We start from the raw sequence: 16,253 nt of genomic DNA on the forward strand, positions 1-16,253 counted from the left end.
ATGTGGCTTTTTTTTTTTTTTTTTTTTTAGTTTACATTTTTGGCTGCGTTGGGTCTGCGTTGCTGCACGCGGGCTTTCTCTAGTTGCAGCGAGTGGGGGCTGCTCTTCGTTGCAGTGTGCGGGCTTCTCATTGCAGTGGCTTCTCTTGTTGTGGAGCACGGGCTCTAGGCGCGCGGGCTTCAGTAGTTGTGGCACGCGGGCTCTAGAGTGCAGGCTCAGTAGTTGTGGCTCGTGGGCTCAGTAGTTGTAACTCGCAGACTCTAGAGCGCAGGCTCAGTAGTTGTGGCGCACGGACCCAGTTGCTCCGTGGCATGTGGGATCTTCCTGGACCAGGGCTTGAACCCGTGTCCCCTGCATTGGCAGGCGGATTCTTAACCACTGCGCCACCAGGGAAGCCCCTGCTGCGGCTCCTGATATGCATGTTATACACACTTCTCTCCCATTTGGCCCACTTCTCTCCCATTTGGCCCACTTCTCAATTGTAATTTTCCTTTTGTTAGCTTGCTGGAGCAGTACCTGTTTACTGCTTGTCTGGAAGCTCAGGAAAGCACAGGCTGTGTTTTGTCCACTGTGTTGTCCGCACCGTGCAGTATCTAGCATGTAGTAACAGATGCCTAACAAATATATATGTTTTAGTTATTGAGGCAAGGTGGTTCAGAAGTAGTGTCTCAGTTCTTGGATGTTTGTTTATGCTGCTCATGTTGTGTAGCCATTAGCTCACCTAGCGTCCATAAATGCTTAGGGGTTTTGGCAATGCTAATCATAAATGACAATATCGTTTTGTAATAAGAATGCTTGGCAGGTATGTTTGGTATGTTGGCTTCAGTAATAATTCTTTTTTTAGTTTGGTTACACTGCCTTTTATTGGTATTCTATTTTTGTGGATCTGATTTGGTTTTGGTAAAAATTTTTTCAACTCAAGCTCTTGGGGAAAGCTAACTAGATCATAAAATAGTAACGGGACACAGAAGCTTTCACCTAAATTAGGATTTCCAGTAAAGCCGACGTTACTATTTGGAGGCAAGGCTTTGGAAAACATTCAGGTGAGGTCAGTTCTCCTTTATTTCAAAGGACTTTGGTTACTTGGACTAAGTGCCGTGTGAGACCGGGCTCAGTGGTTCCGTGCTGTGCCAGAAATAGCAGTTTTTGTTGTTAGAAAAATTAGTAGTGACAGAGATTAAATATATAAGAAGAAAAGCTGGGCTTCCCCTTGCTTCTGAAATTTTGTTTTACTAATGAGGTGGGATAAAAAGAATATGGGAAGATGGGGAAATTAAAGTATTCCTTTTGTAAAATGTCCATTGTTGCTACAAGATCTTCCTGTATTGTGAAGTTCTTATAAGAATAGGCAGTGGAGATGTTCAGACGTTCCATGTTTGCCTGAGGGTAATTTGTAGCTGTTGTGTGCCTTGTTTGTTGCTTTACTCTCGGTCCCACCACAAGATGATCCCCACCCAGAAGGTGTTCATAGATGGACTAGACCTCATTTGCATGCGAAGGCCCGGTGTGTTTCCGAGGTGACCTCCCCCCTTCTGTTAAGAGCACGCACTTACAGGTCACACTGTGTGGTCGAGACAGAAGACTTTGTGGGTTTATCCAGTGGCAGTCGTGGCCGCTGCGGCTGAGCTCTGTCCTCCTGGCTCCTCGGGCGTGTGTGGCGCTGGCCGGCGTGTCCAGGGCAGGGCAGGTGCTGCGTGTCTGTGCCTCTGGTTTCTCAGGAGCGGGTGAGCTTCCCCAGCAGAGAGCTTTAGAGCTCGGTAGGATGGCCGTGGGAGAAGGGCCAGGAGACGGAGAGTTAATTCTTCAGTGTGTGTGTGCTCGCGGTTGAGTTGACTTCCAGCTGTGACTGATTTCCAGGGGACTGAGAGCGCAGAGCTCAGAAGACAGGCTGGGTTTTCGGACTTCAGAATTGCAGCCTTGCTCACAGACGGGCTTGTACGGTGTCCAGTGACAGGAGAGTCCTTGTATGGTAGCTCCTGGTTCTCGAAGTTGGTGAAAACATGGGAAGGTGAAGTGACGTTGATGCGATGACAGATTTTTAAAAAGACATAGGATTATTAAAGGCTGAAAGCAGCTCTCTGTGGCTGTCGTGTGGGTTGAATTTTATTCGATCACAAATGAATGATTCTGATACAAAATATAAATTACCTGAGTTTAGTATTTATTTTAGAAAAATATGTAAAGCCATAGCCCCAGAAAATTCTTGGTTTAAAATCTGATTTGAATTTTGGTAAATGATTGCTATTTAATGGTATCAATCTGGTGTGACTCATATGTCTCCTAAAATCTGACAAGCGTATAATAAACGATCAATTAGTAAATAATCACTTCATTGTCAGACTTCTCTTTTATTGGTAATATATTTGGATAAAAAATAAAGCAATATAATGTTGATATTATGACATTATGGCTGTTAAAGTAGTTCTGTAAACTGAAACTTTTGCAACTTTTAAATAGGAACCTGCTGTTTTATTAAAACTGTTAAGAGACTATTGCTTTGTATAACAATTTTTTGGGAAAAGTTATTTTTGGATATCAGGAAAAGAGAAACATGATTAACATTTGTATATCATAGTCTAGGCTTGGAGAGAATTATAGGTTATTAAACAAGAACTTGAAAAAAGTAAAGATTTTTGAGAAGAGGAGGAATAAAGGAAGATGCAAAACTAGGAAAGAAGGAGGAAATACTGCTTTATTTAAATTTTAAATCATTTAAAAAAATATTGTCTTAAGAGGAGAAGTGCTAGAATTTTAGTGATGGTCTTCTCCTTGTTGTTTTTAAAGTATTCTACATTAAGAATTACCTGGGGAGAAGTGGTATTTTTGGGTCACTTATACATAGATACAGAAATAATTGGTAATACCAAATTAAAAGTTGAATTGAATGTGCAGAAACGGTCCAGATCTGCATGTGACAGTCTGTTCACACTGTGATAAGCTTCTAACTAGCTTTTTAATTGAAAAGTAGTGCATGCGCCTTAATAACAGTATTTCAGGCCACACAGAAGAGCCCTTATTCCCTCCTCTTTCCAGGCAGCACCTTCAGCAGATTGACAGTTCAGTGTGCTGACTACAACGCGTATTTCTTGTTCGAATAGCACTGTTCTTAAAAATTTGCTCCATTCATTCCTGTACTGTTCTTTTTGCTGTTTTCATGTTAAGTTTGTATTAAAATGCTTTTGAAGATAATTACATGTTCTTTTCGTAGAGAGAGAGAGATTATTTATAACTGAGTCATACAGTTGTGTCTCACTGTACACACTGGAGCATGTGTTCATTCTTATTATGAACAGCTGGTACAGGGTGGCAGTGCTAGGCTGGCTGGTAAAAGGGAAGGTGGGTTAGTCTGCAGTGCTGTAGGGTAGCTCTTCAGAGAACAGTTAGTGTGGCCACTTCGCCAGGAGCGCTACCAGTGAGCTTTCTTAATAGGAGGCAAATGTCATGCCAGAGGTAAAGATCCTTTCCAGGTTTGGAGTTAAAAACAAAACTCACATGGAACTTTAAAATAATTATTGGAGAAAAGTATTTTATGATTGTGTCAAATATTAAAGTCTCAGATCTCCTTGTGCTGTGGGCAACATGTAAGGAATGACAATTCTAAAACCATGCTGGTCGTCGGCTTTTTAAGAACATTTGGCCATACAGACTGGGCACTGGGAACAGTGTGTTTAAAACCGACCAAGATCAAGAGAAGCTAACGTCAGGATTAAAAAAAATAAATAAAAGATTTGAGGATTATTTTGCACCTGATGTTTAGGTGAGCAATTGCATTTAATTCCATCTCATAGCTGGAAAAAAGGCTTCTCTCAAACTTACATCCTTCTGTTTCCTCTTAATATAAGTAACTGATATCTACAGGTATTTATGGAGTGTCCACATTTTGTAATTGAATGAGAGATAGGAAAGAGATCTTGGTCTAGGTCTCATTTCCTTTTGTAATATTTATTAATCTTTGACATTAATCAACTCTCACTTGCTAAAGGACCTGGACGACCCCCTCGCTGTTTTGTAACTGGCAGGCTTGGTCAGACGCCGGACTCTTCACTCACTTGAAATGAGCTTTTCCACATTTCCAAGACTAGCAAAGTCCATAAACACCACTCTTTGCTTCCGCCCCCAGCACCCCTCCTCTGTGTTGGGCCTCTGAGGGGCCTCCGCTGCTCCTTACCTGAGGGCTGCGTGCATTTGCTCTGCGCAGGTGGCTGTGTCAACGAGACCCAGGACAGGTGGCCTGACCGTTTTATTACGGTTCAGTGACTCTGTCTCACATCCCACCTAAGGTAAAAGTAAAATCATGACGCCGTTAGTGAGCAGATAAAGTATTAAGACATTCTGTTATTTTCTTCATGGAAAGTGTTTAGTGATTATACACATATTTTGTTTGTTAGATTTGGGTGTCTGACAGATAAACAGTTTATTACCATTTTAATGTCAGATTGCGACTCCTTAAAAAATGTAACTAGATTGTCATAATTTGTGCATCTTTGTTCAACGTAGTATTCAATATAAGTATTTAATAAGTACTTTTCATTACTGAACAATTTATATACCAAAAAATTGCCTTTTAATTGATAAAATAGGACATTGAAAGTTAAGGGAATTAACCTGGAAAAGAAGTGGAATATTTTTTATGAAGTACAAAAACTTTATTGCCTTACTCTCAGGTGCTTTATTTCATGTGCTTGAGCCTCCTTGTTTTATGCCCCAACTCTTACTGTGGAAAATTCCAAAGGTGCACAGAAATAGAATACCCAGCTTCACCAGCTGTAAGTTTTATTTCCTCTCTGCTCTTCCACCCCCAGATTGTTGTGAAGCACATCCCAGACATCAGATAATTTCACCCACCAACATTTCAGTTTGTTTCTCTAAAGGATAATCAAGCCCCCGTTTTTAGACAACACATGGAAAGACCTAGTGTTTCGCTGTTGTGTTGTCTTCTGGGTGAGAGCCCAGTACTAACAGCCTCACACCAGCTAGGTGCCTCGCGAGAAGATGAAGTCGTTCTAGAAGCTACGGACACACCAGTGGCTCCGGGTCAGGAGGCCCCGCGCTGATGCTGTTGCAGAGTCCGGCAGCTCCTTCCTTTTGGCCCCAATTCTCCCTGCCCTCCACAAGGGGGCAGACAGAGGAAGAGAAAAGTGAGATTTAAAGGAACCTGGTTTGAGTTTCACTTTTATTCAGCAGTTAAGTGGAGTCAGAGAACATTTCTGGAGTGATTCTTCAGAAACAGGCAATGGCTTCTTTTCTGAAAGAACTCTTGATGCCCCTTTTGCTCTTCAGACACAAAATAATATTAGATATTTTAAAAGGGGGTTAAAAATCTTTTTTAAAAACTTCCATAATGTTGCCTTTAATTTTCTCTGTTAATGATTTGGGCTTTAATGGACATGTAGAATTTGAACTTATATCTCATTTTTGCAAACCATAGTTTGGATAACTTGTTGAAATTTCTCATTGGGTGATGAGAATGGTCTAGCTCAGGGGTCCCCAGCCTTTTTGGCACCGGGGACCGGTTTTGTGGAAGACAGTTTTTCCACGGGTGGGCTGGGGGGCATGTTTCAGGTGGTGATGCGAGCGACGGAGGGAGGGGGGTGGTGGTGGTGGTGATGGGGGACGGCAGATGAAGCTTCACGTGCTCGCCCGCCGCTCACCTCCTGCCGTGCGGCCCGGTCCTAACAGGCCGCGGGGCCGATGCCGGTCCTCGGCCCGGGGGTTGGGGACCCCTGGTCTAGCTGATGTATTTCTGTTGGGCATTTGATGAGCGTGGAAGGGGCGTAACGCCGTCTGTGCCCAGACAGCTTTCTCCTTTCCTGAAACCTCAGTCACCGTGTCCGTGTCCCTGAATGAGTTATGTTCACAAACACCTGCAGGTGTATTTTATGGTTACTCTCTGTGTGGTAAAGACAGTGTTCTGTTTGAAGCAGCTTGACAGTGAACACCTGAACATCATAAGCGTTGCTTTTTAGCCTGGGATAGAGTTTTATGTAAAGTGATAATTGTCTTTGTGTGGAGTCGGATACTCTGATGTTTGGAAGTTCTTCTTCTTTGGTAGGATGTATATTTGCTCTTCCTGTTCTCTTTTTTGTTTCCCAGTAAATGTATTTCTTTTGGGAAGATGCTATTTTTCCAAGCAGACTGTATGAGACTCACATTTTGTATAAGTGGTTTTAGCTGCTGTAAGATATTGAGGGACATGATGGGATCAACATGTAGAAATTGGTTCTTTTCTTGCACGTGTTTTGGCATCTGTTTTGCGTTAGTGTTTCTCCTCCTGTTGCCACCACTCAGATCACCTGCGCTCAGACTTTATGTACCCCTGCAGCATGACATATAATTATGATGAAACTGTTATCTACATTCCTCTAGCATTCTTTTTTTCAGCACTTAATGCCTTTTATTCCTTAGCTTCAGGCGTGAATTATGTAGCATATGTGAAGAGGCTTAAACTGTTTCCATTACATTCTTTCTGGATGGCTCTGTTATATTTAGGATATACTTACATTTTAGACAAAGTCGGAATGTTATTGTGGTTGACCTTGACCCCAGCTAACTGGGCAGACATTATATAGCCATGTTTGAGTCTTCGCAAAATGTGCTCCTGAAGCCCACGGAGTCCTGGCGGGAGGCCCTTCTGGACAGCAGGGTCATGGAGCTTTTCTTTACCGTAAGTCCTGCTCTCCCTCGCCACAGGGAAGCCACAGAAAAGTGCCGCGGGAAGAATGCGTGCTTTTGTATTTTTTTTAAGTAAATCAAGACAGATTGCTTTTCTCCTCCATAGCCTTCTCTCCTGATCAGTATATTTGCTTAAACAAAGATTATATAGAAATGTTTTTGCTGATTTATTAAAATGTTATATAACTATGAAGGGTTTAACGTCGTAGAGCTCAAGCTTTTTGGTCTCAGGACCTCTTTACGATCTTAAAAATCATCGAGGACCCCGAAGGGCTTTTGTTTATGTGGGTTATAGCTATTAGTGTTTACCATGTTAAAAATTCAAACTGAGAACTTTAAAAAATAATTTATTAATTCACTTAGAAATAGCAATACCAAACCACCGCATATTAACATAAATAACATTTCAGTGAACAAATAGCTCTGTCTTTTAAAACAAGCAGACAAGAAGTTTCGTGAGAAGAGTGGCACTGTTGACAGTTTTTCAGACCTCTCCAATGTCTGGCGTCACAGAAGACAGCCAGGCCCTCTCCTCTGCTGCTGCGTCCGCCCCGTTGCAGTGTTACAGTCACGTAGAACGTGGGTGTGTGACGGAAGGAATGGAAAAGGCAAACACTGCCTTAGTGGTATTATGAGAGTAGTTTTGACCTTACAGACAACCTGACAGGGTCTCAGGAACCTTTGGGGATCCCTGGGCCACACTTTGAGAAGTGCTATTGTAGAGCAGTACACTTTTAGTGTACTGATTAGCAGCCATGGGTTAAGTTAGTGTTACTGAATAACAGTTTATTTCAGCTGTAACTTTCAGTAGTCCTGTTTATTGTTTACTAAATATCAAGAAGTTAGAAATGTGCTCCCATGTTTGCCCAAGAGGGCCCCCCAATGTAATAGTCAAAAGCTGGGGAAAATATGGAAAATACGTGTGTGTGTTTGTGTGTGTGTAGTATGTGTGTGTTTTGGATACAGGTTTGCAGATGTAGGGCAAGCATACAAGTTAGTTAGGTATAATGACTGGGGCAAAAGTCCAAATAAAGACCAATTAAAAAAAAAGAAAGCTATTTTGCTAAATCCCAACCATTAATTATAGTTTACCTTTTCATGTGTTTTAAAGGTACTATTCACTAGCCTTACAAATTTCACCCCTAGGTGTACATAAAAATATTTTTCTATAGAAATGTTCAGACTGAGTATTACCTTGCATTTTCTTCTTTAAATCTGAGAAATGATGGCTAAAAACGTTATCAGTATCAAAGATAATTGTAACTACATTTTAACATTCTGTTGCCTGCCTCTGGCAGAAATTGTTTTGATGTGTATCCAAGTTCAGTTCTCTGTGTTGTTCATTTGGCTGAAATTGGATCCTGTTCCAGCAGTTTTTGAAAAGGTGAAAAACTTGCTGGCAGTGCTGGCAACAGCTCCCCTGTCTGAACAGCTGTCTGGACGCAGCAGACAGCTGCTCCTGTCAGCTGTGAGCCCCACATGCAAATAACTTCTGCATCTGAAAGTTAACCCCTTTCACCTTGTTATTTTAACAGTTTTGTGTTTGTGGCCTGTTACTTTCATGTATGCACTTTATGAACAATTTTAATTTTGTTATTTGTTAGAAAAATGTCAGTGACTAATCTCTTTATTTCAGTTTTGTTTTTTTAAGTTTATTTTCAATTATGTGAATTCATTGCCTTTTTGAAGCAGTTTTCCACTGCATGTCACTTTTTCTCTAGATTTGAATCGCTGCACTTACGTGTACTATGTCGTGGCCTCGAGACCCAGATGTGACCCGTCTGGGTTCAGGAGACCTTAGATGGCCTTCTGCCCCCTGCAAGTTGACAGACTTCTCCAGTTTTCTTTTTGCCATTAGGTGTTGGAGAAACCACTCTCCTTAGTCTTTCCTTTTTGACATATTCTTCCTGATCTCATTTATGGTCTCTTCTTACTCCGCTCGTTGGATAAATACTGGTGTTCCTATCTCAGTTCTCAGCTTTGCTGACTGTGTACGTGTTCCTTGGGCTTCTTTTTCCACTCGTAGCTCACCGAGCGCCACTTCTGCACCAAGGACTCCTCGTCTGTATTCAGCATGGGCTGCTCCTGTGTCCCAGAGCCTTGTAATCCCCGCGCTGGGCCCTTTAACTTGGATGCCCGAAGACGTCTCGGGTTCAGTGTGTTCCCATAGAACGCAGCGTCTTACTAACGTACTTTTCTTTGTTCCTGGTCCGTATTTCTTGTCTTGCTCCTCCAGTCACCTCCCTGGGTCTTCAGCTAGACGTTGCTTTTCTTTATCCCTCTGCTTTTCCCTATTCAGGTGGTGAATTCAGGTTTTAATTTGTGTAACATAGTTCAGATATGGTAGAATTCTTTTGTAATGGAAGAAGAGCAAGAATCTACCATGTTACATAAGAATCAACCATTGATTTATCATGTGTTTTATGGGGTTCATATTTTAGGAAACATAAGTATGCCCAGTAAAGTCAGGCTCTGAGGACAGTTTCTTATTTTTATTTTATTTAATTACATAATCCATGTGGGCTATTTCTTTTGCTTCCTCATGTCTGGACCAGGATCGAGCAACCATTTGGCTGTGTGGGTGGAGAAGCAGCCCTCTCTGGTCCCAGGTTGCGTTGTCTCTGTCATGTTTAAATGTTGATAAGGTTAAAAAAACATGGTGACAGAAATGTAGTTACAGTTTTCAGATAAGGAACTTCAGAATAAGTTGTGTTCAGAAGTTCTTGAATAGAATGGATATATGGATTTGTGATTGTACTTTAAATTTACTATATATAAAACTTAGAATGTATTTTGAAAAACCCTTGTGTTGTTCTAGACCAGGGATTGGCCGGGTAGAACATTAGGCTTTGCAGGTCATTAGTTCTCTGAGGCAGCTTCAGCTCTGCCCTCCCAGTACAAGCAGTTACAGCAAAACTTCACTGACGGCTGTTAAAACGTGAATTTTGTATAATTTTCACATGTCTTGAAATATTTTTCTTTGGTTTTGTTTTTCCCAACCACATAAAAAGGTAAAAACCATTCTTATCTCACAGGCCACACAAAAGCAGGCAGGAGGCCAGGTCTGGCCTGTGGGCTGTGGTTTGACAACCCCTTTTCTAAACCCCTTTCAGCATGTCAGTAGATAAAATTAACTTTGTAACTTAACAGCAAGTTTTTAATATTTTAAGTTTCTTAGAACCTTAAGAAGTTCAGGAATTAAAGATTAATGGAATCAACCAGTGAATTAAGGGTTTATGAGTGTTCACTGTGTCCCCGCACTGTACCAGTGAATAGTTGGGAAACATCCTAACTTCAAGTAATTTATAAATGATTTGCAGAGTCAGAGTGAAATTACCTGACACAGATAGAGAATAAATGTTTAAATTGTGTGACACTCAGAAAGCACAGAGATTTGTGTAGGGAAAGAGGGGCTGGAAAAGTCAAATCCTTGTGGAAAGTAGAAAGTGGCCACAGTAAATGTGGTGGATTAAGATAAACAATTACCTGTGATTTCTCTGCTAAAAATATTTTCCTTGGCTGTTTTAATTATGTAAGTCTGAGAATATTAATGACACTGTAAAATTAGGGAGCAATATTTTGGGAGTGTTTCCTTCATCAGAACACTGTATGCCAGGTGTTTCACCTCAGTATTGCAGCATTGAAATAAATTCTACATGAGGTTTAAAGTGAATTTAAATAATTTAAGTAAAATTTAAACATTTAAAAAATTTATTAATAGCAGTGATATAGGATAAAATGAGATTCAAATAAATTGTAGGCAGTATCAGAGTTGATGAAAGACCATGTTAATACATTGTTTGAATGAGTGAATTTCTAGGGATTGAGGGGCATGTTGGTTTTGCGAGTAACTGTCTGCTTCCAGCAAAGCAGCATCTATATGCTCTTGCCCGAACTTTGCTAACTTTAGCAAGAAGCTGCAGCGAGGCATAGTTAGCATAATACAGATGACTGTCGTTGCTGCTGTTTTTAGAAGAAGCAGTATGTCTGACTGGCCGGCATCTGTTTCTCTCTTTGTCATAACACGCCGGAGACAGTTCAGTTTTCAAAATGTAGGTAGCTCTGCACTGACAATAATTGGTATGTTTAAAATCATGGCCTATAACATAAAATGGACTGCGGGACAATTTCCAAATTTAGTTTAACTCGGGAATTAGTTTTCTAGAAATGCTCAGCTACAGTGACTTTTTCTCTCACCTCGTTTGGCACGATAGACGCGTGACCCTCACAAAAGAAGAATTTATGTTTATGGATTAGCGATTCTTTCTAACAGGTCCATCGAAAAATCAGAGAAGATTCCGACATGGCCCAGGACTCCCTGCAGTGCCTCGCCCAGTTAGCTTCTCTGCACGGACCCGTCTTCCCCGACGAGGGGTCCCAAGTGGATTATCTCGCACACTTCATTGAGGGCTTACTGAATACCATCAATGGGTAGGTATCCTGGCCCTTAGAGCCAAAAAGGAGCTTCAGTTCTTCTTCATGATTCACAGTGGAGGAAAAAATAAACTAGCGATTCCCCCGCTTTTACATTTTAGAGTAGAGCTATACGTGTCAGTTGAAATGAGTACACAGAGACGTGCCTTTGAAAATGAATGGGTGCATGTTTGGAAACGAGGTACCCCTGCTCTGCTTAACGCTGACGCTCATGCCTTGGGTTGTAGAATTGAGATAGAAGATTCTGAAGCCGTGGGGATCTCCAGCATCGTCAGCAACCTGATAACCGTGTTCCCTCGCAACGTCCTCACCGCCATTCCACGCGAGCTCTTCTCGTCCTTTGTGAGCTGCCTGACGCACCTCACGTGCTCTTTCGGGCGCAGTGCTGCACTGGAGGAGGTGGTGAGTGGCTCCGACAGAACCGCGCGGTCTCACAGGGGGACCTGCTCTGCCTCTGAAACGTCTCTCATGGCCACTAATTGTTTTAAAGGAGTGCATGTTTGTTTATATGTGCAAATCATTTGGCCATCTGTGCTCGGGAACATGACTTCTTAAAAATTTGTGTAAAATCACTTTAGTAGACTAAATTTTATTTGTCTCAAGATTTTATTTTATTTTATTTTATTTTATTTTTTTATTTTTGGCTGCGTTGGGTCTTCGTTGCTGTGCACGGGCTTTCTCTAGTTGTGGCGAGCGGGGGCTGCTCTTTGTTGCGGTGCGCGGGCTTCCCATTGCGGTGGCTTCTCTTGTTGTGGAGCACAGGCTCTAGGCGTGAGGGCTCAGTAGTTGTGGCTTGAGGGCTCTAGAGCGCAGACTCAGTAGTTGTGGTGCACGGGCTTATTTGCTCTGTAGCATGTGGGATCCTCTTGGACCAGGGCTCGAACCCGAGTCCCCTGCATTGGCAGGCGGATCCTTAACCACTGTGCCACCAGGGAAGTCCCTGGTCTCAAGATTTTAAGTTGAGATAATTTAGTACCTAAAAGCAGGAAATGGAATGAAATGTTTTTATTAAAAACTATGTTGAAAGCCATTTTAATAATAAACTCTTTAAGTTCAAGGGGTGCTAGGAACTTTATGGTATGGTTGTGATTGTGTATAATTTTAAGTGTTTTTTGAGAATTTAAAAATCTTGGGCCTATCTGGAAATTATGTAAATATAATTTGGTTCAAATAATTGTAACCCTGCTTATTTTGCTTAATTTTTTTTTTTTTTGGTGCTATGGTTTTAATAATATATCTTGGTAAATTTTAATTTGCATTAAAATTAAGACCAATTACTGTAGTAAAGATGTTTTTTGGTACAGATTTTTAAATGCTTATCTTCCACATTTTATATTTAATTTGGAAAACTCGTACTAAACTCCTTGACAACACAGCTGTGTTTGTTAACAGTTACTGGGAATAACTATGTTTATCTTGGGAAGTAATTGATTTTTTCCCTACCAAGTAGTTATTAAATTGTTGAAACTAATTTTTTTTTTTAATGAAATGTAGATCCTTTTCAAAGATTGTAAGGGTAAAAAGAATATTTGTAGACCTCTGATAGAATTTCACGTTAAGTCCTAACGGTTGTTTTGTTGGGGGTTTGGCAACACGTGTGGGAGTGATTTGTGCCCCTTCAGAGGTGTCAGAGCACGAAGAACTAGGGAATGACTGTGTTCACAACAGTGGGCGCCCCAGTGGTTTGACGGGAAAGGAACCAGGCCAGGAAGTTATTTATGTGTTGGAAAATGTAGGTCATGGAGGAATAGAAGTTTACGGGCCTCATATTGTGAGGTCTGAATTTCTAGGGAGAAAAATTATGTACTAAGCATGGAAATAGAGGGAAATTTTAAGTATTTAAGCTGTACTCACACTCTTTTCAAATGATCACAAATTCTGAATCACTCGGGTTTCACGTAACATCCCCCTTTCCCCCACCCCCTCCCCCTTGGTTAAACAGCACGTTGATCACATGTTTAGAAACACAGCTGCCTTTTATTATAGTTTGTTTGTGGGTTAAGGATCCTTCTAGAGGAATTGCTGGAAGATTTGTAACATTCTTGGCTTGCAGATTTGAGGTTTAGAATTTATTTTGCCTAGGGGACTAACAACTTGGAAAACAATTTTTCTGCTGAGGTTTGACCTACAAGTATTGGGACACAGGGAGCCTAGATGCGCTTTCAGAGAGTAGATGTTTAATTGTGCTTCACAGGGAGGCATGCACTGTACCTAATGGGCTTGATTCAGGAAAAGAGCTATTTCTTTTCCTTTCTTTTAATCGGTCGATTTCTTTTAATCTGTCCATGACGTTTAAAAAATGGTGTTAGAAACAATTGGTTACCCATTGAAAAAGGCAGAGGGAATAGATTTGTCTGATGCTTTTGCATGACTCATAGCAGCCAGATTGGCGAGGGTTGGTGAAGTTGAGGGCTAACGGGGCTCCCTGCACGATGAGTTACCAGAAGACTAAGCGAATCCTAAATGTATCTCAGCCACGTGGGGTTTTCATTTTGTCTGTGTGAGCTGGGGGCGGGGCCTGGGGAGTGGGCGGCAAGGTGCACGGACAGACCCAGCCCAGACCCAGCCCGGCTGCGGTGGAGCTTCTGGGACGCAGGCCAGGGCACCTCGTGCACAATACATAGTTGTTGACCTGAGATGGCAAAAGGTATAAAGAAATGAGCTTATACGTAAAAATCGAAAAGTTGAGGCATATTAAAAAAAACGGCTTTGGGGAGTCAGCGTGGTGAGAAAGATCGTGAACTTTTGAGGGATGAGCCGGAAATAGTGAACACTGCGTCATGAGCCGGAAATAGTCCTCAGCTGCAGGGCCTTGGGCAGGTTGCTTCACCTTCTGTGAGCATGTTTCCTTGGGGTGTAGTTAGGATACTGGTCTCTTCTGATGTTTCATGGGGTGGATTAACAATGTGAAAGTGCCCCTACGGTGTGCACAATAAAATGTGGAATTATAATGATACAAATGAACCTTTATAATGGGCTTTACTAACAGCCTGTATTATGTGTACTGTCCTATGAGTAAGACCAGTTCTTGAGTTTTGTTTTTTCATGCAAATCAGTAATTTTATTTATTTGTTTATTTTAAAAAATGTTGTCTTTTGTGATTTGCTCTCAAATTATATCTCGTTTTTAAAATACAGATCTATTTATGTATTTATTTTTGGCTGTGTTGGGTCTTCGTTGCTGTGCGTGGGCTTCTCATTGCAGTGGCTTCTCTTGTGGCGGAGCATGGGCTTCAGTAGTTGCAGCACGCAGGCTTAGTAGTTGTGGCACATGGGGTTAGTTGCTCCGTGGCATGTGGGATCTTCCCGGACCAGGGCTCGAACCTGTGTCCCCTGCATTGGCAGGCAGATTCTTAACCACTGTGCCATCAGGAAAGCCCCAAATCAATAATTTTAATATTAGGTTTTTAAAAACAATTTTAATCTTGTGAAATGTTTTGTTTGTCTTTAATATTGAAAGAGTTTCTTTTCCCAATAGGAAAACAGATTCAGCAATACACTTTTTTTTTTTCAGTTGTGCTCAGGAAAGAAGGTTTTATTTTTATTGTTTAAAATGTATTTATTTATTAACATCTTTATTCAAGTATAATTGCTTTACAATGGTGTGTTAACTTCTGCTTTATAACAAAGTGAATCAGCTATACATATACATACATCCCCATATCTCCTCCCTCTTGCGTCTCCCTCCCACCCTCCCTATCCCACCCCTCTAGGTGGTCACAGAGCACCAAGCTGATCTCCCTGTGCTATGTGGCTGCTTCCCACTAGCTATCGATTTTACATTTGGTAGTGTATATATGTCCATGCCACTCTCTCACTTCGTCCCAGCTTACCCTTCCCCCTCCCCATGTCCTCAAGTCCAACCTCTACGTCTGCGTCTTTATTCCTGTCCTGCCCCTAGGTTCATCAGAACCATTTTTTTTTAAAGATTCCATATATATGCGTTAACATACAGTATTTGTTTTTCTCTTTCTGACTTACTTCACTCTGTATGACAGACTCTAGGTCCACCCACCTCACTACAAATAACTCAATTTCGTTTCTTTTTATGGCTGAGTAATATTCCATTGTATATATGTGCCACATCTTCTTTATCCATTCATCTGTCGATGGCCACTTAGGTTGCTTCCATGTCCTGCCTATTGTAAATAGTGCTGCAGTGAACATCGTGGTACCCAGCAATACACTTTTGTTTTACTGTGGTATTTTTTCAGAACTATATTTATTTAGGAATACATATAGATTGTCTCTTGTTTTAGGAACTCATGTCTTAGATGGTGATTATGTTGCTGTAGCAAGAAGAAAAAAAAAGCAACTTCATGGGAAGAAAAATTCTTGATACTAACATGTATTCTTGAACTATGTCCTTGTTTGGTGGCTGTAGCGTGTGTATGAAGAGAGGTTGTTATTTATGACTGTCCTCAACTTGCAGTGAACTAAAAGTCTCTGCTCAGAAAGAGCAACTCCAGTCTTCAGCCACTTTATTCTGTTGGCTGTTAAAATTTCTTGGTGTTACTTGAGGCTTCCTGAAGCCAAGAATTTTTTCATTGCACCTGAGAAATCAAATTTTTGTCTATTGCTAGACTGGAGAGGTGAGATGGATTATAAGATGAAATTATTGCCTTAAAAATTAAAATCCTAACAAAATAATTGTTCATATTATTATGTCAACTATTTTATAAAATGTTTATAATACTAGTATATGCATTTGAATTGATTCAGTGAAATTTGAAGAGAATATGGCTTGAACTCTAGACTCTCATTTGTTTCTTGGTTTCTTTTGTCGGTTAAGTTCAGCCCCCCAGTAGGTTCATTAGCCAGAAGCCACATAACATGTTAACTGAACAGAGCAACCATCACGGTCCTTAAACTTTGAAGTGTGTGTGTGTGTGTGTGTGTGTGTGTGTGTACGTGCACATGGGGGCTGTGGGTTGGATATGTAAGGGAGGTGGGAGGTGATGGTAGTAAACTTTACAAAGGAAGAACTTCACATTTAATTTTAGTACATTTGTTCCCTAACCTCAAGACCAGCAGGACAAGGTAGAAGAAGAAGAATCTTGATAAAGTTGTTGGGAAGTCCATTACAGAATGTAATGCAGTAAAATAATTTTGCAGTTCCTTAGGTGAGTGAGTGCATTTAAAGTTTAG

At 41.1% G+C, this 16,253-nt stretch overlaps 1 protein-coding gene across 1 annotated transcript in view; it reads left to right on the forward strand.

Moving 5' to 3' along the window:
• XPO4 (exportin 4) overlaps positions 1-16,253 on the forward strand; it is a 100,940-nt gene that overhangs the window by 44,573 nt on the left and 40,114 nt on the right. Inside the window, exons 7-9 of the mRNA XM_061170849.1 lie at positions 6,552-6,664; positions 10,946-11,103; positions 11,334-11,508. Coding sequence (XP_061026832.1) covers positions 6,552-6,664; positions 10,946-11,103; positions 11,334-11,508 — 446 coding nt within the window. The remainder of the gene's footprint in view (positions 1-6,551; positions 6,665-10,945; positions 11,104-11,333; positions 11,509-16,253) is intronic.

This window comes from Eubalaena glacialis, chromosome 16, assembly GCF_028564815.1.
Source record: "Eubalaena glacialis isolate mEubGla1 chromosome 16, mEubGla1.1.hap2.+ XY, whole genome shotgun sequence".
Lineage (NCBI taxonomy): Eukaryota > Metazoa > Chordata > Mammalia > Artiodactyla > Balaenidae > Eubalaena > Eubalaena glacialis.